Source organism: Aquarana catesbeiana, linkage group LG06, assembly GCF_042186555.1.
Source record: "Aquarana catesbeiana isolate 2022-GZ linkage group LG06, ASM4218655v1, whole genome shotgun sequence".
In the NCBI taxonomy this organism is placed as follows: Eukaryota; Metazoa; Chordata; class Amphibia; order Anura; family Ranidae; genus Aquarana; species Aquarana catesbeiana.
Genome location: NC_133329.1, coordinates 201,088,274 through 201,115,263, shown reverse-complemented (window position 1 = coordinate 201,115,263; position 26,990 = coordinate 201,088,274). Strand labels below are relative to the sequence as shown.

General features: G+C 42.5%; 1 protein-coding gene across 7 annotated transcripts in view; it reads left to right on the top strand.

Moving 5' to 3' along the window:
- The window catches only part of ATF7IP2 (activating transcription factor 7 interacting protein 2), a 589,221-nt gene that overhangs the window by 94,594 nt on the left and 467,637 nt on the right, over positions 1 to 26,990 (top strand). For all 7 annotated transcript variants that reach the window (XM_073591216.1, XM_073591215.1, XM_073591213.1 and 4 more), the window contains one exon: positions 12,164 to 13,022. In XM_073591216.1, the coding sequence (XP_073447317.1) occupies positions 12,164 to 13,022 (859 nt within the window). The remainder of the gene's footprint in view (positions 1 to 12,163; positions 13,023 to 26,990) is intronic.

The window sequence follows — 26,990 nt, the reverse complement described above, 5'->3', positions numbered from 1 at the left end:
CTTCAATTTTTCACTCTTTGTTATATTGCAGCCATTTGCTAAAATCATTTAAGTTCATTTGTTTTTTCTCATTAATGTACACACAGCACCCCATATTGACAGAAAAACACAGAATTTTTGACATTTTTGCAGATTTAAAAAAAAGAAAAACTGAAATATCACATGGTCCTAAGTATTCAGACCCTTTGCTGTGACACTCATATATTTAACTCAGGTGCTGTCTATTTCTTCTGATCATCCTTGAGATGATTCTACACCTTCATTTGAGTCCAGCTGTCTTTGATTATACTGATTGTACTTGATTAGGAAAGCCACACACCTGTCTATATAAAACCTTACAGCTCACAGTGCATGTCAGAGCAAATGAGAATCATGAGGTCAAAGGAACTGCCTGAAGAGCTCAGAGACAGAATTGTGGCAAGGCACAGATCTGGCCATGGTTACAAAAAAATTCTGCTGCACTTAAGGTTCCTAAGAGCACAGTGGCCTCCATAATCCTTAAATGGAAGACGTTTGGGACGACCAGAACCCTTCCTAGAGCTGGCCGTCTGGCCAAACTGAGCTATGGGGAGGAGAAGAACCCAAAGATCACTGTGGCTGGCCTCCAGAGATGCAATCGGCAGATGGGAGAAAGTTATAGAAAGTCAACCATCACTGCAGCCCTCCACCAGTCGGGGCTTTATGGCAGAGTGGCCTGACTGAAGCCTCTCCTCAGTGCAAGACACATGAAAGCCCACATGGAGTTTGCTAAAAAAAACACCTAAGAGAATCCAAGATGGTGAGAAATAAGATTCTTTGGTCTGAGAGAACTTTTTGGCCTTAATTCTAAGTGGTATGTGTGGAGAATACCAGGAACTGCTCATCACCTGTCCAATACAGTCCCAACAGTGAAGCATGGTGGTGGCAGCAATATGCTGTGGTGGTGTTTTTCAGCTGCAGGGACAGGACGACTGGTTGCAATCGAGGGAAAGATGAATGTGGCCAAGTACAGGGATATCCTGAACGAAAACCTTTGTCCAGCGTGCTCAGGACCCTAAGTATACAGCTAAAGTAGCGAAGGAGTGGCTTCACAACAACTCTGCGACTGTTCTTGAATGGCCCAGCCATAGCCCTGACTTAAACCCAATTGAGCATCTCTGGAGAGACCTAAAAATGGCAGTCCACCAACGTTTACCAACCAACCTGACAGAACTGGAGAGGATCTGCAAGGAGGAATGGCAAGGATCCCCAAATCCAGGTGTGAAAAACTTGTTGCATCTTTCCCAAAAAGATTCATGGCAGTATTAGATCAAAAGGGTGCTTCTACGAAATACTGAGCAAAGGGTCTGAATGCTTAGGACCATGTGATATTTCAGTTTTTTTTTCGTTTTTTTTTTTTTTTTTTTTAATCTGCAAAAATGTCAACAATTCTGTGTTTTTCTGTCAATATGGGGTGCTGTATGTACATTAATGAGGAAAAAAATGAACTTAAATGATTTTAGCAAATGGCTGCAATATCTACTTCCTGACCAGGCCATTTTTTGCGATACGGCACTGCGTTGCTTTAACTGACAATTGCGCGGTCGTGCGACACTGTACCCAAAATTTTTTTTTTCTTTTTTGGACTGTGACATAGGATCAGATTTGTCCGCCATAAGGTGACACTTTTTGGGGACCAGTGACACCAATGCAGAGATAAGTGCTAAAAAAAAAAATAAAATGCACTGATCCCTGTATAAATAATGCTGGCATGTAAGGGGTTAACACCAGGGGCGATAAAAGGGTTAAGTGTGTCCTAGTGAGGCGCTTTCTAATTTGTGAAGGGGGGGGAGTGTTACATTGGGGGAAAACCGAGATAGTGTTTCAGCTTGGCTGAAACAGAAGATCTCTCTCTTCCTCACTGACAGATCAGCTCTGAAGAAACTCGTGTCATGAGTGAAACACGTCAGCATGACGTTATCGTGGTTAAGTTTAGGACATGGCTAGTCCATCATACACTCCTTCCAAACCTAGGTGTACCGTGGTGTGCGGAAGTGATCCTATGGTACGAACGAAGGCTGCAGCGTGAGGTGTCTGCCGAACAGGGAACTGGACGTCTTCCTCCCTGTGAAGATATTGCTTCTATTCCAGATTGAATGGGACGGTCCAGGAATACCGGAGAGTGGTGAGCTCTATCGGAACCTTTCACATCTAGCTCGGAACTGACATTGTTGTTCAATACCTTCATCTCCCTTCCCCACCTGATACACATTCTACCATCGAGTCATTCCTGCTGCACATACACTGCACCCCCCGGTCTCAGACAAGCATATACGGAGGCTGTACTGTGTGGTGTTTGCACAGAATAGAGTATCCACACTCAGCCCCTTCCATTGCACTTTATGCACGCTATTATAGCAGTACACTTACTGCATAGGTGTCAACTACAAGAACATTTCAGTACTTCCTATTCGTAAAAAACACTATCGGCATCTACTTGCAATTCAACTCAGCCTGGGGTTAGCGTATAACATGGTCCACAATTGCATACAGTTAAATGTACTAAATCTGACTGTTGATCTGTTACTACTGTACTCACCTGTGGGAACATCAGTGATCCACATACTGAGTGTACTCAACCTCATTATACTTGTGATTATTTCACTTATTGGGTTCCTTGTTTTTGAGATGCAGTTATACCAAGTATGATTGTGGATAAATGAGTGTCTGTGGTACAGTATCTCACAAAAGTGGAGTTACACCCCTCACATTTTTTGTTAATATTTTATATCTTTTCATGTGACAACACTAAAGAAATTACACTTTGCTGCAATGTAAAATAGTGAGTGTACAGCTTTTTTAACAGTGTAAATCTGCTGTCCCCTCAAAATAACTCAACACACAGCCATTAATGTCTAAACCGCTGGCAACAAAAATGAGTACACCCCTAAGTGAAAATGTCCAAATTGGGCCCAAAGTGTCAATATTTTGTTTGGCCACCATTGTTTTCCTGCACTACCTTAACCCTCTTGGGCATGGAGTTCACCAGAGCTTCACAGGTTGCCACTGGTGTCCTCTTCCACTCCTCCATGACCACATCACGGAGCTGGTGGCTGTTGGAGAACTTGCACTCCTCCACCTTCCGTTTGAGGATGCCCCACAGGTGCTTAATAGGGTTTAGATCTAGAGACATGCTTGGCCGGTCCATCACCTTTACCCCCAGCTTCTTTAGCAAGACAGTGGTTGTCTTGGAGGTGTGTTTGGGGTCGTTATGTTGGAGAACTGCACCGCGGCCCAGTCTCCGAAGGGAGGGGGATCATGCTCTGCTTCAGTATGTCACAGTACATGTTGGTATTCATGGTTACCTCAATAAACTATAGCACTCATGCGGCCCCAGACCATGTCACTCCCACCACCATGCTTGACTGTAGGCAAGACACCCGTTTTTGTAATTCTCACCTGGTTGCAGCCACACACGCTTGACACCATCTGAGCCAAATAAGTTTTATCTAGGGTCTCATCAAACCACAGGACGTGTCCTTAGTCTGCTTGTCTTCAGCAAACTGTTTGCGGGCTTTCTTGTGCATCATCTTTAGAAGAGGCTTCCTTCTGGGATGACAGCCATGCAGACCAATTTGATGCAGTGTGCGGCGTATCGTCTGAGCACTAACAGGCTGCCCCCGCCCTTCAACCTCTGCAGCAATGCTGGCAGCACTCATAAGTCTTTTTCCCAAAGACAACCGCTGGATATAACGCTGACCATGTGCACTCAACTTCTTTGGTCGACCATGGCAAGGCCTGTTCTGAGTGGAACCTGTCCTGTTAAACTGTTTCAGGTTCTTAGGAAATCTTCTTATAGCCTAGGCCAGTGATGGCGAACCTTGGCACCCCAGATGTTTTGGAACTACATTTCCCATGATGCTCATCCACTCTGCAGTGTAGTTGTGCATCATGGGAAATGTAGTTTCAAAACATCTGGGGTGCCAAGGTTCGCCATCACTGGCCTAGGCCATCTTTATGTAGAGCAACAATTCTTTTTTTCAGATCCTCAGTTTTGCCATGTTGAACTTTCAGTGAGCAGTATGAGAGAGAGGGTTTTCATGCCAAATTTCACACCTGCTCCCCATTCACACATGAGACCTTGTAACACTAACAAGTCACATGGCACCGGGAAGGGAAAATGGCTAATTGGGCCCAATTTGGACATTTTCACTTAGGGGTGTACTCTTGTTGCCAGTGGTTTAGACATTAAAAGAGAAATACATATAATGTATATATAGTTGTGCTCATAAATTCTGCCAGGGTATGTAAACTTATGATTTCTTGGCCATTTTTCAGAGAATATGAATAACACAAACTTTTCTTTCTCTCATGGTTAGTGTTTGGCTGAAGCCATTTGTTATCAATCATCTGTGTTTACTCTTTTTAAATCATAATGGCAACAAACTACCCAAATGACCCTGATTAAAAATTTTACATACCCCAGTTCTTAATACCATGTATTGCCCTCCTTTAACATCAATGACGGCTTGAAGTCTTTTGTGGTATTTGTGGATGAGACTCTTTATCTTCTCAGATGGTAAAGCTGCCTGTTCCTTTTGGCAAAAAGCCTCCAGTTCCTGTAAATTCTTGGGCTGTCTTGCATGAACTTATGAACTGCATGTTTGCGATCTCCCCAGAGTGGCTCAATGATATTGAGGTCATGAAACTGAGATGGCCAGAACCTTCGCTTTATTCGGCTGTAGCCAATGAGAGATCGACTTGGCCTTGTGTTTTGGATCATTGTCATGTTGGAATGTCCACGTACATCCCATGAGCAGCTTCCTGGCTGATGAATGCAAGTGTTCCTCCAGTATTTTTTAATAACCTACTGCATTCATCTTGCCAACAATTTTTGACCAAATTTCCTGTGCCTTTGTAGCTCGCACATCCCCAAAACATCAGCGTTCCACCTCCTGTACCTTTCATAATGGGCCTTGTTGACTCCTCTCCAAATGTAGCGTATATGGTTGCGGCCAAAAAGCTCAATTTTGGTCTCATCACTCCAGATTATACTTTGCCAGAAGGTTTGAGGCTTGTCTCTGCATTTTGGCATATTGTAAGTGGGATGCTTTGTGGCATTTGCATAGTAATGGCTTTCTTCTGGTGACTCGACCATGCAGAGCATCTTTCTGCCTCCTTATTGTGAATCTAGAAACGGCCACACCACGTTTTCAGAGTCCTGTATTTCACCTGAAGTTATTTGTGGGTATTTCTTTGCATCCCGAACAGTTTTACTGGCAGTTGTGGCTGAAATTTTAGTTGGTCTAATTGACCGTGGTTTGGTTTCAACAGAACCCCTAACTTTCCACGTCTTGATTAGAATTGAACACTGCTGATTGGCATTCTCAATTCATTGGATATCTTTTTATATATCCCTTTCCTGTTTTATACATCTCAACTAATTATTCTTGCAGATCCTTTGAAAATTATTTTGCTTTCCCCATGACTCAGAATCCAGAAACGTCAGTGCAGCACTGGATGAAAGATGCAAGGGTCTTTCAGGAGTCTAGAAACTCATTGAATATATATACATACACATATACATACACACTACAAGCAAACTGGTCACAAGTGTGAGGATGGTTACCTTTTTTTTAATAGCCATTCAAACCCTTTTGTGTTAAATTGTGTGCATCCTTTTATTTATCAGGCAAAAATCACCAGGGTATGTAAACTTTTTGATCAGGGCGCCTCTGCACTGAGATCCAAGCGATCGAACATCGCTGATGTCTTCTCTCGGCTCTCCTAGCAGAGAGCTGCAGACTGTCAGTCAGCAGCTCTCTGCTCTGCCCCTCTGCGCTCACTGGAACACTGAGCTGCGTGAGCGGCCGTCTGTCTCTCAGCGGCTCACTGAGATGGGCATCCGTCCACGCACCTGGTGCATCCAGACTTTGTCGCGATGATGCGGTGCATGGACTGATTTCTGTGATGTCAGCAGAGAGCGGATTTTCGTCTGCTCTCTGCTGAAGATGGGTCACAGGAGTGCAAAACTACTTGCCCTCCTGTAAATCATAGGAGAAGCCCAGCCAAACTAGCTTAGGCTGGACTTCTCCTTTTTTTAATGTCTGTGTTGTTTTTTTGAGGGGGAGATTAACCATTTGCCGACCGCCTAACGCAGATATACTGCGGCAGAATGGCACGGGCAGGCAAAATCATGTACCTGGTACGTCATCTGCCTCCCGAGGCGGTCGGCATCGTTAGTGGAGCGATCCATGCTGAAGGGGAGACCACTCATTCGTGGCCACCCCCTCGCGATCGCTCCCAACGAATGAGAATCTTCCTCTGCTGCTGTATAGTAAACAGCGGCAGAGGAAGTGATATAATCTCTCCTCGGCTCGGTATTTTCCGTTCCAGCGCCGAGGAGAGAAGACATCTGAGTAAGTGCACAACACACACACACTTACAGTAAAACACACTAGGCACACTTTACACCCCCCCCCCCCCCCCTCCGATCACCCCCTAATCACCTCCCACCCCTGTCACAGTGACACAAATAGTTTTTTTTTTTTTTTTTTTTCTGATGACTTCATTGGTGTCAGTTTGTGACAGTTAGAAGTGGTAGGGCAGTTAGTGTTAGTCCCCTTTTGGTCTAGGGTACCCCCCTAATAAAGTTTTATCCCCTTGATCATCCCCCGTCGCCAGTGTCACTAAGCGATCGTTTTTCTGACCGCTGTATTAGTGTCAGTGGTGACACTAGTTAGGGAGGTAAATATATAGGTTCGCTGTCAGCGTTTTATAGAGTCAGGGACCCCCATATACTACCTAGTAAAGGTTTTAACCCCCTGATTGCCCCCTAGTTAACCCTTTCACCAGTGATCACCGTATAACTGTTACGGATGACGCTGGTTAGTTTATTTTTTATAGTGTCAGGGCACCCGCCGTTAACCTAATAAAGGTTTAGCCCCCTGATTGCCCGGCGGTGATAGAAGTTAGGTTTTAGGGTCAGATAGGGTCTGCGTCGCCCCAGGCAGCGTCAGGTTAGCGCCAGTACCACTAACACCCACACACGCACCATACACCTCCCTTAGTGGTATAGTATCTGAACGGATCAATATCTGATCCGATCAGATCTATACTAGCGTCCCCAGCAGTTTAGGGTTCCTAAAAACGCAGTGTTAGCGGGATCAGCCTAGATACCTGCTAGCACCTGCGTTTTTGGCCCTCCGCCCAGCCCACCCAAGTGCAGTATCGATCACTGTCACCTACAAAACAATAAACGCATAACTGCAGAGTTTGCAGAGTCAGGCCTGAACCCTGCGATCGCTAACAGTTTTTTTGGTAGCGTTTTGGTGAACTGGCAAGCACCAGCGGCCTAGTCCACCCCGGTCGTAGTCAAACCAGCACTGCAGTAACACTTGGTGACATGGCGAGTCCCATAAGTGCAGTTCAAGCTGGTGAGGTGGCAAGCACAAGTAGTGTCCCACTGCCACCAAGAAGAAGACAAACACAGGCCCGTCGTGCCCATAATGCCCTTCCTGCTGCATTTGCCAATCCTAATTGGGAACCCACCACTCCTGCAGCACCCATACTTCCCCCATTCACATCCCCAACCAAATGCAGTCGGCTGCATGAGAGGCATTTTCTTTATGCCCTCCCGAGTCCCCCTACCCAACGAACCCCCCCAAAAAAGATGATGTGTCTGCAGCAAGCACGGATATAGGCATGACACCCGCTATTATTGTCCCTCCTGTCAATCCTGGTCTTTGCATTGGTGAATGTTTTGAATGCTACCATACACTAGTTGAGTATTAGCGTAGGGTACAGCATTGCACAGACTAAGCACACTTTCACAGGGTCTCCCAAGATGCCATCGCATTTTGAGATACCCGAACCTGGAACCGGTTACAGTTATAAAAGTTAGTTACAAAAAAAGTGTGTAAAAAAAAAAAAAAAAAAAAAAAAAAAAAACCCCACAAAAAAATATATATAATAAAAAAAAACAAAAATAGTTGTCGTTTTATTGTTCTCTCTCTTCTCTCTCTATTGTTCTGCTCTTTTTTGCTGTATTCTATTCTGCAATGTTTTATTGTTATTATGTTTTATCATGTTTGCTTTTCAGGTATGAAATTTTTTATACTTTACGGTTTACTGTGTTATTGTTTCATTGTTAACCATTTTTTTTGTCTTCAGGTACGCCATTCAGCTGCAGCGGGGATTTATTTATCTTGACAGCAACAGCGTTTGCTCCCATGATATATAAAGCCTTGACTCCAGCGGAGGTAATATATGCCGAAGCATAGGGGCAGAGGAGCGATTTGCTCCTAACTTTTCGGGCGGATGCCCCCGTGCTTCAGCATATATAAATGGTGCATGTATGCCCATCATTAGAAGTGGGTGGATGAAGGGAGGTTTTCTAATGGTGAGCATACCCACCAATCAATCTTTTTTTCGTTCAGCCCACAGGCTGCATGAAAAAAAAAAAAGATTACAATATAAGCCCAACAAGGACGTTGCTGGACTTTGAGTGGTTATACCAGAATGATGCCTGCAGGTTTAGGTATCCGCTTGGTATCATTCTTTTCAGCCAGCAGTCGGCTTTCATTTAAAAGCAATCCTAGTGCCTAATTAGCCTCTAGACTGCTTTTACAAGCAGTGGGAGGGAATGTCCCCCCCTCCCACCGTCTTCCATGTTTTTCTCTGGCTCTCCTGTCCCAACAGGGAACCTGAGAATGCGGCCGGTGATTCTGCCAGCTGACCATAGAGCTGATGAGAGACCAGAATGGCTCCGATCATCTCTATGGCCTAAGAAACTGGAAGCTACGAGCATTTCAAGACTTAGATTTTGCCGGATGTAAACAGCGCCATTGGAAAAGCATTTTATCACACTGATCTTGGTGTGGTCAGATGCTTTGAGGGCAGAGGAGAGATCTAGGGTCTAATAGACCCCATTTTTTTCAAAAACAGAGTACCTATCACTACCTATTGCTATCTTAGGGGATATTTACATTCCCTGACATAACAATAAAAATGATGAAAAAAAAAATGAAAGGAACCGTTTAAAAATAAGATAAAAAAGCAAAAAAGAAAAAGCCCCCCTGCCCCCCCCCCCGCTCTTGCGCAAAGGCGAAAGCAATGTAAACAGCAATTGCACCATGCATGTGAGGTATTACCGCGAAGGTCAGATCGAGGGCAGTAATTTTAGCAGTAGACCTCCTCTGTAAATCTAAAGTGGTAACCTGTAAAGGCTTTTAAAAATGTATGCAATTTGTCGCCACTGCACGTTTGTGTGCAATTTTAAAGCATGTCATGTTTGGTATCCATGTACTCGGCCTAAGATCATCTTTTTTATTTCATCAAACATTTGGGCAATATAGTGTGTTTTAGTGTATTAAAATTAAAAAGTGTGTTTTTTTTTTTTCCCCAAAAAATGAGTTTGAAAAATTGCTGCGCAAATACTGTTTGGGGAAGAAAAAAAAAAGGAAACACCCACCATTTTAATCTGTAGGGCCTTTGCTTTAAAAAAATATATCATGTTTGGGGGTTCAAAGTAATTTTCTTGCAAAAAAAAATATTTTTTCATTTAAACAAATGGTTAGAAGAGTGGGTGATGTGTGACATAAGCTTCTAAATGTTGTGCATAAAATGCCAGGACAGTTCAAAACCCCCCTCAAATTAACCCATTTTGGAAAGTAGACACCCCAAGCTATTTGCTGAGAGGCATGTCGAGTCCATGGAATATTTTATATTGTGACACAAGTTGCTGGAAAAAGACAAATTTTTTTTTTTTTTTGCACAAAGTTGTCACTAAATGATATATTGCCATGGGAATATGGGAAATTACACCCAAAAATACATTCTGTTGCTTCTCCTGAGTACGGCGATACCACATGTGAGACTTTTTGGGAGCCTAGCCGCATACGGGACCCCAAAAACCAAGCACCGCCTTCAGGGTTTCTAAGGGTGTAAATTTTTTATTTCACTCCTCACTGCCTATCACAGTTTCGGAGGCCATGGAATGTCCAGATGGCACCCCCCCCCCCCCCAATGACCCCATTTAGGAAAGTAGACACCCCAAGCTATTTGCTGAGAGGTATGGTGGGTATTTTGCAGACCACGCTTTGTCACAAAGTTTTGAAAATTAAAAAAAAAAAAAATTTTTTCTTTTCTTTCTTCATTTTCAAAAACAAATGAGAGCTGCAAAATACTCACAATGCCTCTCAGCAAATAGCTTGGGGTGTCTACTTTCCAAAATGGGGTCATTTGGGGGGGTTTTGTGCCATCTTGTCATTTTATGGCCTTCGAAACTGTGATGGGTAGTGAGGAGTGAAATCAAAAATTTACGCCCTTAGAAATCCTGAAGGCGTATGTGGTATCCCCATACTCAGGAGAAGCAGCAGAATGTATTTTGGGGTGTAATCCCACATATGCCCATGGCATGTTTGAGCAATATATCATTTAGTGACAACTTTGTGCAAAAAAAAAAAAAAAAAAAAGTTTATTTTCCCGCAACTTTTGGCAAAATATAAAATATTCCATGGACTCAACATACCTCTCAGCAAACAGCATGGGGTGTCTACTTTCCAAAATGAGGTCATTTGGGGGGGGGGGTTGAACTGTCCTGGCATTTTATGGCCTTCAAAACTGTGATAGGTAGTGAGGAGTAAAATCAAAAATTTACGCCCTTAGAAATCCTGAAGGCGGTGCTTGGTTTTCGGGGCCCCGTATGCGGCTAGGCTCCCAAAAAGTCCCACACATGTGGTATCCCATACTTGGGAGAAGCAGCAAAATGTATTTTGGGGTGCAATTCCACATATGTCCATGGCCTGTGTGAGCAATATATCATTTGGTGACAACTTTTTGTAAATTTTTATTTTTTGTCATTCAATCACTTGGGACAAAAAAAATGAATATTCAATGGGCTCAACATGCCTCTCAGCAATTTCCTTGGGATGTCTTCTTTCCAAAATTGGGTCATTTGGGGGGTTTTGTACTGCCCTGCCATTTTAGCACCTCAAGAAATGAGATGGGCAGTCATAAACTAAAAGCTGTGTAAATTCCAGAAAATGTATCCTAGTTTGTAGACCCTATAACTTTTGCGCAAACCAATAAATATACGCATATTGACTTTTTTTTTACCAAAGACATGTGGCTGAATACATTTTGGACTAAATGTATGACTAAAATTGAGTTTATTGGATTTTTTTTTAATAACAAAAAGTAGAAGATATCGTTTTTCAAAATTTCGGTCTTTTTCCGTTTATAGCGCAAAAAATAAAAACCGCAGAGGTGATCAAATACCATCAAAAGAAAGCTCTACTTGTGGGAACAAAAGGATGCAAATTTCGTTTGGGTATAGCATTGCATGACCGCGCAATCAGTAGTTATAGCGACGCAGTGCCAAATTGTAAAAAGTGCTCTGGTCAGTAAGGGTGTAAATCCTTCCGGGGCTGAAGTGGTTAAATTTACACGGTTATACAAGCTGTACACTCACTACTTTACATTGTAGCAAAGTGTAATTTCTTCAAGTGTTGTCACATGAAAAGATCTAACAAAATATTTACAAAAATGTGAGGGGTGTTCTCACTTTTGTGAGATACCATAGGTACCTGTGCATTGACAACGTTGTCAGATTTTAATTGGAAATGGTGGCGGTATAATCATTTTTCTAAACTTTTATACATGGTTTTTCTCTAATAAAGACATTTTTGTATTTTTGCTATTACCGGTGGTTGTTCCTCTTTACTGAATCTCTCTGGACCTCCCTGTCCTATTTCATATGCAGATCAGCAGTGTGCCTTGTTTACATGGGCACACCGCTGCTCTGTGTCTCCTGTGAACGAATGGTGGGTCACGGCGTCTGCCGGACCTGTTGATTGGCTCCCGCTGTGTCCAATCCTAGTGGGGGCAGTGCGTGCACGCGCCCCCCTACCCCACATGCACAAAATCACATACAGGTACGTGATTTTGCGCACCCGGGCTGCCCTATATGTACAGTGAGCGGTCTGCAAGCGGTTAAAGGCTTCAAGAAAGAGGCTTGCAAAAAGCTTTGCAAAATCTTGCTGTATATGCTGCTCATATAATGCCTTTGTGAAGGCATATGTAATGGTGAATGTGAGGGAACGGTGGCAAGTATGTTTTATTATAAAGCTCACCTAGTGTGGACATTCATTGGATTTTGTTTATTTCAAGCTTAGAAATAATTAATTTGTTTAATATTTTGCAGACATCCGCTATGACTGTAGCCAGTACAAATGGAACAGTGAAAAAGATCTTCAGGGCAAGAAAAACAATGACTGCAAGCTGTCGACAGCAAATTGCCACTCTTAATAAATTAAAAAATCCCTCAAAAATTGAGACCTTTAAAGAATCTCCTGTTCTAACAAAAGAAAATGTTCAACGGCAACACACTAAATTAGTTTCGCCAGAGAACTGTATCGCACAAAATAACACCTCATCTGAAATGGAAAAACATCAGTCCCAAAACCCTTCTCCTAATGAGTTTAACACTTTCACAGAGGTTTTACCTGAAGACTCTGGACTAAAAACTGGACATTCTTTAGAGGGGAAGTGGGAAGAATGCAGTAAGCCTTGTGAGAATTTAGCTTCTGTTGAAACACTTGTTGGGAACCCTGCTAACTTTTCTCATATAGCACATAATGTAAACGATGCAACTAGCAATACTAAAATGACTAATTTTAATGATGTAAGACCAGTCTCTTCACCGTTAGGGGTTGTAGAAAAAGAGAAGCCAATTTCTGGTTGTGATTATTTGCAAGATATTGATAAAGACACTCTGAACACAAATATGGATAATTGCTCCCCTGTTTCTGAAATAAGTGAATCGCTATCCCCAAGACTTGTAAATGAAGATTGCTTATTAAAGATGAATTCAGCAACTGGTCTTGTAACACAGATGGATATTCTGGATACAGACAGTACCAATGCCGTTATTCCTAGCAATGAGTCTAATGCCTCCTGTGGCACTGCTGGCGCTAGCGATGCAGTAATGCCCAGCTTCACTGTGACCGTGCATGTAGATTCTGCTCAGAACAATCTTTCCCAAAGCTGTAATACAACTTCTGGTAAGGCTTTGTGATCTGTGATCTTTAGTGCTGGTGGCCTGTTTGTCACTTATTGAATAAGTATAACATGTTTAAAAAAAAAAAAAAAAACTTTAAAGACACTGTGCAGGGAAGATCAGCATTTGAACCCAGAAAAGGTGGAGGCTGATGGACTGGAGGTAATATAAGGCATTACAATTACATTTAAAGTAAACTTTTACCAGTATTTTGGTATTGCAGAGCCGATGTGCAGGCGCAATGACCGCCAGGCACCCGAGATTGCTTTTGACAAAGCGAGAACTGGAATCGGTGTGTGTAAACACACAAATCCCGGTTCTCTCAGGGGAGAGGAGACAAATTGTGTGTTCATACTAAGTATGAACGCCGATCGGTCTCCTCCCCTAGTCCCACCCCACCCAGTTAGAACACACCTAGGGAACACAGTTTACCCCTTGATCACCCCTGAGTGTTAACCCCTTTTCTACCAATCACATTTATACAGTAATCAGTGGCTTTTTTTAGCTCTGATCGCTGTATAAATATCAATGGTCCCAAAAAAGTGTCCGATCTGTTTGCTGCAATGTCGCAGTCACGATAAAAATTGCTGATCACCGCCATTACTAGTAAAAAAAAATAAATAAATATGGCATAAATCTATCCCCTATTTTGTAGATGCTGTAACTGTTACGCAAACCAATCAATATACACTTATTGCGATTATTATTTATTTTTTTTAAACCAAAAATATGTAGAAGAATATATATCAGCCTTTGTTTTTTTTTTTTTTTGTTTTTTTTTCTTTTTTGGGATATTTATTATAGCAAAAAGTACAAAATATTGTTTTTTTTTTTTTTTTTGAAAATTGTCGCTTTTTTTTTTTTTTTTATGTTTATAGCGCAAAAAATAAAAACCGCAGGACATGATCAAATACGACCAAAAAAAAGCTCTATTTGTGGAGGGGAAATCAATTTTGTTTGGATACAACATCACACGACCGCACAATTGTCATTTAAAGCGATCCAGTGCTGTATCTCAAAAAATGGCTGGTTAATATAAAAGATTTACCGCATTTATCGGTGTATAACACGCACTTTTTTCCCCTTAAAATCAGGGGAGAATCGTGGGTGCGTCTTATACGCTGAACCGCTGCCTCGGAGGGGCTGGAGGGAACGAGTGCCGCCGAAATAGACCGAGCCGAGTGTACTGTATACTTGGCTCTGCTCACAGTCGCACCCAGTCTCGCCATTGGACCGGCGTTGTGTCCATCGTAGGAGCCAGGCCAAGGGGCGGGACTGCGAGACAAGCCGAGTACACAGGACATCCGGCTCTGTCTATCACGGTGGTAATTTAAATGATCATGCTGCAGATGACACTTGGGCAAGACTGCAGATGGACACGGATCATTTTTCAATGATGGGCAAGGCTGCAGATGGACACTAATAAGGCTGCATTGATGGGCATTTAAATGTAAGTTTTTTTTTTTCCTTAAACTAACCTCCTAATCCTACTTCTAGGTGAATTTATAAATATACTTTATACCGTATTGGCGTATAACATGCACCTTCATTTTAAGAGGGAAGTTTCAGGGAAAAAAATGTATTTTTTAAATGAACAACTTTGAATTAAAATAAGGGTCAGTGCCCATCAATGCAGCCTGATTTATGCCCATCTGCAGCCCATCTCATCAATGCAGCCTGATTTATGCCCAACTGCAGCCCATCTCATCAATGCAGCCTGATTAATGCCAATTTTTAGCCTCAATGCTCATCTGCAGCCTCACCATCTTTTATCAATGCAGCCTGAACAGTGCAGGAAATCACCGATCCGTCATCTCCTGTTTACTCAGCTCTCACTTGGCAGTCACACACGCACAGTCCCGCCTCCGCCATCGGCATTGGACCAGCTCCGGTGTTAGACAGAACACTGGACCAATGCCGGTGGTGGAGGCGGGACTGTGTGTGACGTGAGAGCCGAGTAAACAGGAGATGATGGCTCGGTGAATGCCGACGGCACTCGTTCCCCTCCGAGGTTCACTATCGCCGTATAACACCCGTGATTTGCCCCCTATTTTCAGGGGGAAAAAAGTGCGTGTTATACGCCGATAAATACGATATGCTGAGTGGAGGCACCTGGTTTCCATTATTGTCTTTTTATAAGGACTTATGGAACATATCTGGGCATGAGGCTCTGTATTTGGCGAGGACGCTGGGAGCACTGGTGCACCATATAGAGACCCGAGGCGGGGGGAATAAGCCACAAGTTTTGATCTTCCGTAATAGGAGATTAATTATAGCTGGTAAGCGGCAGTGTATACAGAGAAGCACTGTCCTATTTCCTTGTGCACTTTTCTGGAGGTGATTTTGTTTGTGTGCCACCTTGGAAGAATCTATTGAAGCACTATTTCCAGCATATGAACTATCTGGGTTCTCTCCCTTTTTCTCATCAAAGACTCAACAAGTGACTTTTTCACATAATATTTATTTTTATCAAAGTTTTTTTTCACAGGAATGCTTGATAATTTGTTTTGGTGTCACTATATTATCACTATTTCAGGAGATTTCAATGAATTGGCGCAATCTGAATTTCCAAAATTGTTTACTATTGTGCGTGTCACACATGAGGTTGCAGCAGATATTCAGGTTTTTAGAAATTCACATTACTGTTAATTGTCACTTTTCTTATATAGACAGCACAGTATATAACTTTTGGTATAAATGTATATACTGTATTTCATTCTTTCCCAGTATACATGAACCCCTTAGGGTCGGTTCACACTGGGACGACTTGGGATCCGACTTGGTACGCCCTCAAGTCGCCCCAAGTCGCCCCAGAAAGAGATTCACATTTAAGTGAATGGGAGCGTCTGAATAGACACTACTGAAGTCGCTCCGACTTCAGAGCGTACTCCCTGTACTACTTGGATCCGACTTGTTAGGCGACCTGTACCATAGAAATCAATGGAAGTCGCCTCCAAGTCGGTTCCTTATCTTATTGATGTGATTTGGATCCAACATTACAGGAAGATCACCAAGGAATTCCCTAAAGTTGCTTTGAAGTTGCCCGAAGTTGCCTTGAAGTGGCCTCAAGTTGCCTTGAAGTTGCCTCGAAGTTGCCTGGCAAAGTCGTGCCGACTTTTAGGTCGCTGTAGTGTGAACCGGCACTAATAGTAGCGATTTAGCTTCTCTTTTTGTACTATAAAGGGCTAATTTTAGTTTTTTTAACCCCATGGTGACAGGTAATACAAAAAAAGCAAGCTGCTGCTACTAAACATCTTGGGCCTGGTTCACACCTTTGTGTGTTTTTTGTGCTTTTTGTAGAAACACACTATAGTCCATTTAACAGGGGGTCAAAGACTTTTTCAATGCAAAACAGTGCTTTTTTTTGTTCAGTAGACTTCAATTGAGAAGCTGCAGAAAAGCATGTTGTGCGTTTTTGCAGCAATTTGCGTTTTTTTAAATCTGCTCAACAACAAAATTTCCAAAAAAACAAAAAATGCAAAACTCAAATTGCCGCAAAATCGCATGTGCAAAAAGCAGTGTAGAAATGGATCAAAAGCAAACTGCATAGGTGCGAACCAAGCTTTATGCTGGCTTTACACACATATCAATTTTCGGATAAGAATGTTCATACGGAACATCTTTGTACATTCGCTGAACGAAAGAATGTCATTTTGAAAACTTCACTACCTTTTTTAACATTCAGTTTTAAAATGTAATGTAATTTCTGAGCGTAAACCACATACACTGTCTAATTCCTTTTGACCAAGATCTTTTCTATCATGCTCGACCATCACTGTGGTCGAAAAGGAACGCCGATTTGACCTCACTAACGATTAGAAAATCAAATGAACGTCCTTAAAATAATTTTTTTTTTTTTTTTTTTTTGAAGGAAGACTTTTTTTTTTTCGTATGGCCAGCATGTAATCTTTTTGCAGTTCTGTGTGGAAATAAAATAAAAAATTTTGATCCATGTCTGATATTTACCAGATTCGACCTCTAATAGTATATACAGTATATCTCTTCTGTCATTCTCAGAAGTGGATTAGATATTGCTCCCTAACCTCATATTTGGTTATTTTTTATTTACCACTACATAGAGCTTTAAGAATAAGCTGCCTTTTTTTTATACTTATTAACTAAGTTATACACCCCACTTTTTTTAACCCCTTCCCGCCGACCGTACGCAGATGTGCGTACTCGGCTTTCGGGGGTTATACCGGGATGATGCCCGCAGCTGCAGGCATCATCCCGGTACCGTTGTTTACAGCGGGCGATCGGCTATCCGTATCTAACAACCGATGCGGCTAAAAGCCGCTCGGCTGTTATACCAGAGGAGCGGGAGGGGACATCCCCCCCCACCGCTCTTACCGGGCCTCCCGTGCGATCGGGAGGCCCGGTGTCCAATCGGCTGCCTCCGGCGGCCTGGAACGAAGCCATGAATGGCTTTGTTCCAGTCTTCTAATTGTAAATGTGGAAGTGACGTCATGACGTCACTTCCCGTTTACTCGGCTGCCAATGGCGCCGAATTTAAAAAAAATACACAGTATTCAAAATCGCCGTTTTCGGCGATCTGAATACTTTGAAGTGCAGAGGAGGGATCGGGGGTCTTTTAGACCCCCGATCCCTCCATAAAAAGTACCTGTCACCACCTATTACTGTCAGGGATGTTTACATTCCTTGTGACAGCAATAAAAGTGAAAAAAAAATACATTTTTTTTTTTAAACAATTTAGAAGTATAAAAATAAATAAAATAAATTTAAAAAAAATAACATTTTTAAAGCGTCCCCGCGAGCTTGCGCAGTGAAGAAAACTCATACGGAAGTCGCGCCCGCATATGTAGACGGTGTTCAAATCACACATGTGAGATATCGCCGCGATCGCCAGAGCGAGAGCAATAATGCTAGCCCTAGACCTCCTCTGTAACTCTAACCTGGTAACCGTAAAAAAAATTTAAAGCGTCTCCTATGGAAATTCATAGCACCATAGTTTGTCGCCATTCCACGAGTGCGTGCAATTATAAAGCGTGACATGTTTGGTATCTATTTACTTGGCGTAACATCTTTCACATTATACAAAACAATTGGGGTAACTTTACTGTTTGGATTTTTTAAAATTCATGAAAGTGTCCCTTTTCCAAAAATTTGCGTTTAAAACACCGCTGCACAAATACCGTGTGATATAAAATATTGCAACAATCTCCATTTTATTCTCTAGATTCTCTGCTAAAAAAATATATATAATGTTTGGGGGTTCTAAGTAATTTTCTAGCAAAAAAATATGGATTTTATCTTGTAAACACCAAATTTCAAAAATGTGCTTAGTCATGAAAGGGTTAAGGTTATTATCCAATTAATCGAAACAATCAGCCAACTAATCTATTATCAATATAAGCAGCCCTAAAAATACTAATTTAAACTTGTAAACAAAGTTCCAGAAAAGGCTTGGTCTTAAAGTGGTTGAAAAAATATTTTTTTAAATTTTTACACTCCCTTTTTAGAAGAAAAAAATTCTGATCGCTTTTATTGCTATCGCAAGGAATGTAGACGATCCCTTGCGATAACAATACAGCATGACACATCCTCTTTATGGAGAGCTCTCTTCTAACCCTTAAAGCAAAAATGTGTTCTTTTTTTTTTTAAGGAAAAAAAAAAAAAAAAATTTACATGGCCTGATAACCGGAAGTGACGTTACTTTGCTGCAGTCCTCCAAGGGCATAGAGATAAGTGGTGGCCATCTTGCCATTGCTTATAGCAATGGCAAGACACTGCTGGTGCCGGATGGGTTCCTGTGATCGGTAACGTAAGCGCAGGAGGGAAGGCACCCGCCACTTCTAAAAGTGGTCCCATGGCGATTCCACCACAGGGATCACTTTTATCTGAAAGGCCGACGCCTAGGGGAAAAGAAAATACTGGGGTTATGGCATTTGCAGCCATAAACCCTGTATTTAATCACAAAGTAATTACATGTGTTCCCAGCTGGGTGATCGGCAAGGTGTTAAACATTAAGAGTTCTAAAATATGCTATTGACATGAGACCAACAGAGGTTTCCTTTAGTTGACCTAAGCACCTAGTTGACAGGAGAGGTCTGGGAGTATGTGAGTGATCATTGAGTATTTGAATTATGGTATACAATGGAGATAATCCTTTATTCATGGAGGTTTCAGCTTCATTTTTACTGTGAAGTAATTATTTTATAAGCAACAAGTTCCTGAAGCGCTCAACCTGAAAGTGAATGGGGGGGTGTATTTGACACCCAGTGCAGCTGCCAACCCCAGCGCTCTATGGGAAAAAGTCAAAAAATATGTCCATATATGTATTAATATATTAAATTATATACACCTTGGATTCAGTTAAAAAATTTATTGCACTTAGATTAAAGCCCAACAATGTCCATAGGGCTATAGATGTTAGTGTGGACAACAGTAGAAAAAAAATAACTATACAATGGATCAAAAAAGTTTACAAAGTTACCACCATTTGATCTTGAAAGAGAGGGGTTAACTGCTCTCGGGAAGTTCGCCATTCACTGATGGAAAGAGGTCATCCTGAGGTGTGTGGAAGACAATCTGGCTCCAATCCGAAGGAGCGGGGTGATGGAGAACTCCGCCTGCTGACACAGGATCAATGGGTGTGCAGATGGAAAGCGGAGGGAACTCCCGCCGGCCACAGCGGTGATCGGAGCTCAGCTCTATGATCCCCAAGCACAGCATCTAACTCTGGTGGCATGTGGGCGTCTGTCACTACGGTGGAGCCGAGCCAAGAGAAACGGAAGTGTCAGATGGAACTGGGTGTGCGTGAGGACGTGCGTGTGACGTCAGCACTCCTCCGGGAACAGGAAGCTGGTCAGTGAGGGTGGACCACAAGCTGAAGAGTTGCCGTAGCTGAGATGTTTCGCGCCTGCGCTTTGTCAAAGCAACTGAGAATTTCGAGATCCAAATGAGGAAAGCGTTCCTTTAATTACAGGACGCTACACGATATGAAAATGCACAATGGTGGGATCTCGCATTTTCTACAAAAATATCTCGATTTAGGGATTACTCCTAGAGGTCTTTGCATCAAAAAGTAATGCAGCTTCCTGGACGAGGACCTCACTAAAGAGTGGCACATGGTCTGGGAGTTTTTTACTATGAGAAGACTTGAGAAGACTATTTTGTACTAGAGAAGACCTGAGGTCGCTCAAGCCTTTAGTTCATCTTGTCTTTTTTTTTTTTTTTTTTCTCAAAATGGATGCAAGTTCAGGATAATAATGTGAAAAAAGGATGAACTAATTTTGAAAAAAAACTAGTAAAATTGAAAGATGTTAGATTATAAAACTGGGCTGGTTTTTGACTGAAAACGCCCCACACAGGGCCTCCCAGCCAACGCATCATTGAGCATACAGGATGTCAATATTCACTGAGGTCCACCTTCGACTAAAACAAAGAACAGTGCTCAAAATAAAAGCAAGGACAAAAATAAACATAATAACAAAATAAATATAAACAACAAAAAAATACAAATCCAAGTCCTTACAGTAGTATAACTCCAGTATAGACTGCAGAGCAGGTTGGTGGTTTGGTTCCTAAAATGTATACATCACAACCATCTAAATCTGTCCAGATCCCCCCCCCCCCCCCAATCCCACCTCTGAATAAGGATCTCCTACTCCTGGATCCAATAGTAACATTAGAGCCATGTTGCGGTAGCAACCTTAGATCATCTACCTTAACTGTATCTAAATCAAACAAATATAGTCCACTTTCCAGGGATTTAGATGTCTATATCAGAGTGGGGGCGCAACCAAGAAATGACGGACCCCCACACGCCACCAGAGTTAGAAGCTGTGCTTGGGGATCATAAAGGTGAGCTCCGACCACTGCTGTGGCCAACGGGAGTTCCCTCCGCTTTCCATCTGCACACCCATCGAACCTGTGTCAGCAGGCGTAGTTCTCCATCACCCCACTCCTTCAGATTGGAGCCAGATTGTCCTGCACACACCTCAGGATGACCTTTTTCATCAGTGAATGGCGAACTTCCTGAGAACAGTTAACCCTTCTCTTTCAAGATCATAGGTACAGTTTTTAAACTTTTTTTGATCCATTGTATAGTTATAATTGTTTCTACTGCTGTCCACACTACCATCTATAGCCCTATGGACATTGTTGGGCTTTAATCTAAGTGCAATAAATTGTTTTTTAATTATATCCAAGGTGTATAATAAAATATAATATATACACACACCCTAGAGGATAAAATGGCGGTCGTTGCAATACTTTCTGTCATACCGTATTTTAAAAAAAAAAAAAAAAAATACACTTTTTTGCAATAAAAAATAAGACAACAGTAAAGTTACCCCAATTTTTTTTTTTTTAACCACTTGACCACTGGGCACTTAAACCCCCTTAATAACCAGACCAATTTTCAGCTTTTGGTGCTCTCACATTTTGAATGACAATTACTCAGTCATGCAACACTGTAACTATATGAATTTTTGTCCTTTTTTTCACACAAATAGAACTTTCTTTTGGTGGTATTTAATCACCGCTGGGTTCTTTATTTTTTGCGCTATAAAAGAAAAAAGACCGAAAAATCTGTAAAAAAAATTAATTTTTCTTCGTTTCTGTTATAAAATTTTGAAAATTAGTAATTTTTCTTCATATATTTTGGCCAAAATTTATACCGCTACATATCTTTGGTAAAAATAACCCAAATTAGTGTATATTATTTGGTCTTTGTGAAAGTTATAGCGTCCACAAGCTATGGTGCCAATATCTGAAAATTGATCACACCTGAAGTACTGACGGCCTATCTCATTTCTTGAGACCCTAACATGCCAGAAAAGTACAAATACCCCCCAAATTACCCCTTTTTGGAAAGAAGACATTCCAAGGTATTTAGAAAGATGCATGGTGAGTTTTTTGAAGTTGTCATTTTTTCCCACAATTCTTTGCAAAATCAAGTTTTTTTTTTTTTTTTCACAAAATTGTCATATTAGCAGGTTATTTCTCACACACAGCATATGCATACCACAAATTACACCCCAAAACACATTCTGCTATTACTCCTGAGTATGGCGATACCACATGTGTGAGACTTTTACACAGCGTGGCCACATACAGAGGCCCAACATGCAGGGGAGCACCTTCAGGCATTCTGGAGCACCCATGCCAATTCTGACATTTCTCTCCTACATGTAAAAATCATCATTTATTTGCTAGAAAATTACATAGAACCCCAAAACATTATATGTTTTTTTAGCAAAGACCCTAGAGAATACAATAGCGGTCATTGCAACTTTTTATCTCGCACGATATTTGTGCAGCAATTTTTCGAACGCGTTTTTTTTGGAAAAAAAAATGTTTTTTGCTTTAAAAAAAAAACAAAACAGTAAGGTTAGCCCAATGTTTTTGCATAATATGAAAGATGAAGTTACGCCGAGTAAATAGATACCTAACATGTCACCTTTCAAAATTGCACACGCTTGTGGAATGACGCCAAACTTCGCCACTTAAACATCCCCATAGGCGACGCTTTAAAATTTTTTACTGGTTACAAATTTTGAGTTACAGAGGAGGTCTAGGGCCAAAATTATTGCTCTCGCTCTACCGATCGCAGCGATACCTCACATGTGTGGTTTGAACACCGTTTTCATATGTGGGCGGGACTTACGTATGCGTTTGCTTCTGCATGCGAGCACACGGACAGGGGCGCTTTTAAAAATTTTTTTTTTTTTTTTTTTATTGTTCATTTTACTTTATTTATTTTAGTTTGACACTTTTTTCCCCAAAAAAAATTTTTTGATCACTTTTATTCCTATTACAAGGAATGTAAACATCCCTTGTAATAGGAATATGGCATGACAGGTCCTCTTTACAGTGAGATATGGGGTCAATAAGACCCCAAATCTCACCTCTAGGCTGTGCCTGAAATTAAAAAAAAAAAAAAAAAAAAAAAAAGATCCTGGCATCGATCGTAGCGGTGAGTCGGTAGAAGCACCGGAGGGCGGCGGGAGGGGGGGGACGTCCCCTCTCGCCTCCCGTAAGAACGATCAAGCAGTGTAACAGCCGCTATGATCGTTCTTATGGTGTAGGGAATCGCCGGCTGTAAAAGATGATATCTGAATGATGCCTGTAGCTGCACCCATCATTCAGATATCCCCACACAAAGTCAAGGACGTCGTATGACGGAAGGCCAGAAGTGGTTAAAACGCTTTTTTTTTTTTAACACAAAGTTGTCCATTTATACAATATTTATAACACATAGCATGTACATATCAAAAATGACACCCCAAAATAGATTCTCCTACTCCTCCTGAGTACGGCGATACCACATGTGTGAGACTTCCACAGCCTGGCCACATACAGAGGCAGAGTATGGCTGAGCATGGCTGGGTATGGCTGAGCATGGCTGGGTATGGCTGAGCATGGCTGGGTATGGCTGAGCATGGCTGGGTATGGCTGAGCATGGCCGAGTATGGCTGAGCATGGCCGAGTATGGCTGAGCATGGCCGAGTATTGCTGAGCATGGCTGGGTATTGCAGAGTATCGCCGAGTATGACTGGGTATGGCAGAGTATGGCTGAGCATGGCTGAGCATGGCCGGGTATGGCTGAGCATGGCCGAGTATGGCTGAGCATGGCTGGGTATTGCAGTGTATCGCCGAGTATGACTGGGTATCGCCGAGTATGACTTGGTATGGCAGAGTATGACTGGGTATCACCGAGTATTGCAGAGTATGGCTGGGTATTGCAGAGTATTGCAGGTTATGGCAGAGTATTGCAGATTTTTGCGGGGTATTGCAGAGCATGGCTGTGTATGGCAGAGTATTGCAGAGCATGGCTGGGTATGGCAGAGTATGGCTGGGTATCACTGAGTATTGCAGAGTATGGCTGGGTATCACTGAGTATTGCAGAGTATGGCTGGGTATCACTGAGTATTGCAGAGTATGGCTGGGTATCACTGAGTATTGCAGAGTATGGCTGGGTATCACTGAGTATCACTGAGTATGGCTGGGTATCACTGAGTATGGCTGGGTATCGCGGGGTATGGCAGAGTATTGCGGGATATTGCGGGGTATTGCAGGGTATGGCAGTGTATTGCGGGGTATTTCAGGGTATTGCAGGGTATGGCAGAGTATTGCGGGGTATGGCAGAGTATTGCGGGGTATTCCAGGGTATGGCAGAGTATTGCGGGGTATTCCAGGGTATGGCGGAGTATGGCGGAGTATGGCGGGGTATTGCAGAGTATTGCAGGGTATGGCAGAGTATTGCAGGGGTATTGAAGGGTATGGCGGGGTATTGCGGAGTATGGCGGGGTATTGCAGGGTATGGCGGAGTATTGCAGGGTATGGCAGAGTATTGCAGGGTATGGCAGAGTATTGCAGGGTATGGCAGAGTATTGCAGGGGTATTGTGGGGCATACCAGAGTACTGTGGGGCATTGCAGGGCATGCATAGTAGTGGGGATGGCTGAGCATGGATGGATGGATGGCTGGATGTCTCTGTGCAGCGCTGTGGGCACTACACATGCAGCCCACAACGCTGCAGCCATCCATCCATCTCCCTCTCCGCTCACAGCGTACCGATCGGTACACAGGGGAGGAGAGGAACCGGCGTCATCAGATGACGCCGGTTTGTTTACATGTGATCGCTCTGTCATTTGACGGAGCGATCACATGGTAAACGGCCGCGATCAGCGGCCATTTACCGGGATCTGTGATGCGCCGGGTCCTCTGGACCCGGCGGTCACGGATGCTCTCGAGTGCGCGCCCTAGGGGGCGCGCGAGAGCAGGATTCTGGGAGGACGTCCCTGGACGTCCTCCCAGAGTTAAACAACCGCCCTGTAGCCGTCATTTGGCTATGGGCCGGTTGTTAAGCGGTTAATATTGTGAAAGCTAATGTTACGCCGAGTAAATTGGTACCCAACATGTAACGCTTCAAAATTGCGCCCGCTCGTGGAATGGCGACAAGCGTTTATCCTTAAAAATCTCCATAGGTGAGGTTTCAAAAAATTCTACAGGTTGCATGTTTTGCGTTTAGAGGAGGTCTAGGGCTAGAATTATTGCTCTCGCTCTAACAATCGCGGTTATACCTCATATGTGTGGTTTGAACAGTTTTCATATGCGGGCGCTACTCACGTATGCATTGGCTTCTGCACACGCGCTCGGCAGGACAGGGCGTGTTAATTTCGTTTTTATTTCTTCTTTTTTTTATTTTTACACTGGTCTTTTAAAAAAATTGTCACTTTTATTCCTATTACAAGGAATGTAAACATCCCTTGTAATAGAAAAAAAGCCTAACAGGACCTCTTAAATATGAGATCTGGGGTCAAAAATGCAATAAAAAAAATAAAATAAAAAATTGTCATTTGAAAAAGTTCCTTTTTTAAGAGCTAGACATTTTGATGTTGCTTCCGCCCTACAGTGGTATGGAGACATGTGGGGGGCCATCTTCCCCTTCACTCATCTCCATATCTAACAGGGAGAAGGATTCGATCGGTGGCGGTAGGCACGGGGGGGGGGGGGGGGTCGTGCCAGGGTCGTGAGCCGGTCAGGAAGTGGTTAAGGTAATTGGAATTGATAATGTAGGGTGTCTCCCTACAGCTGGATGGGCGTAAGTATAGAGGGGGGTTTGATACTGATCATAATAGTTGATGCATAGCAGAGATTCCATCCTATAGCTAAACCTACAGCATAGATTGTGTATCTGTTTTTAGGATGAACCCATATGCTGAGATGTTACTTTAACCATTTAACCACTTCAGCCCCGGACCATTTGGCTGGAAAGACCAGAGCACTTTTTGCGATTGGGCACTGCGTCACTTTAACTTACAATTGCACAGTCGTGCGAAGTGGCTCCCAAACAAAATTTGACATCCTTTTTCCCCCACAAATAGAGCTTTTTTTGGTGGTATTTGATCACCTATTTTTTTTACTTTTTGCTATAATAAATATCCCCCAAAAATATATAAAACATTTTTTTTTTCCCCTCAGTTTAGGCCGATACGTATTCTACATATTTTTTTTTTATTTTTTGGTTAAAAAAATCGCAATAAGCGTTTGGTTTGCGCATAAGTTATAGCATCTACAAACTGTTTTATGCCATTTTTTTTTTTTTTTTTTACTAGTAATGGTGGCAATCAGCTATTTTTATAGTGTCTGCAACATTATGGCAGACAGATCAGACACTTCTGGTGCTTATTTGGGACCATTCAGATTTATACAGTGATCAGTGCGATTAAAAATGCATTGATTACCTTGTAAATGTGACTGGCAGTGAATGGGTTAACCAGGAGGGGGCGCTGTAGGGGTTAAGTGTGTCCTAGGGATGTATTCTAACTGTGGGGAGGATGTGCTGTGTGTGACATGACACTGATCACCACTCCCGATTACAGGCGTGACTAGGCAGAACGGGGAAATGCTTGTTTACATCAGCATTTTCCCGTTCTTCCTCTCCGTGAGACGATCGCGTGTATTCCCGCGGGCATCGGGTTCGCGGGACACACAATCGCACTCGCGGAGCTTGTGGCGGGCACGCACGCCCACAAGCCGCGTCTTAAAGGGCAACGTACAGGTATGTTAATATGCCTATACGTGCCCTTCAGCCGACTTATATCGGCATGAGCCTGACGGCAAGCGCTCCAGTTGCCTGGCACATACATCTGCTCATATGAAATTTACGGTTCAGCATGCAGTAATTAACACTATTATCACCACATACCATCAACAAAAGCACATCGTCGCGTAAAGTGGTTGTAAACCTCAGTCATGAACGCTGAACTAAGAACATACTGTATATCTGTAGTGTTTACTTGTGTATCTCCAAAGCTCTAAGGCCTGGTTCACACCTATGCATTTTTTAGTGCATTTTCAGTTTTGCAGAAACGCACTACAGTCCATTTAACAAGTTTTCCTATGGCTGTAGTTCACATCTGTGCATTTTATGGAAAGGGCCATGTGGTGTGTTTTTTTTTTTTTTTTTTTTTTTTTTTTCCTGTGTTTTTTGGTTCCATAGA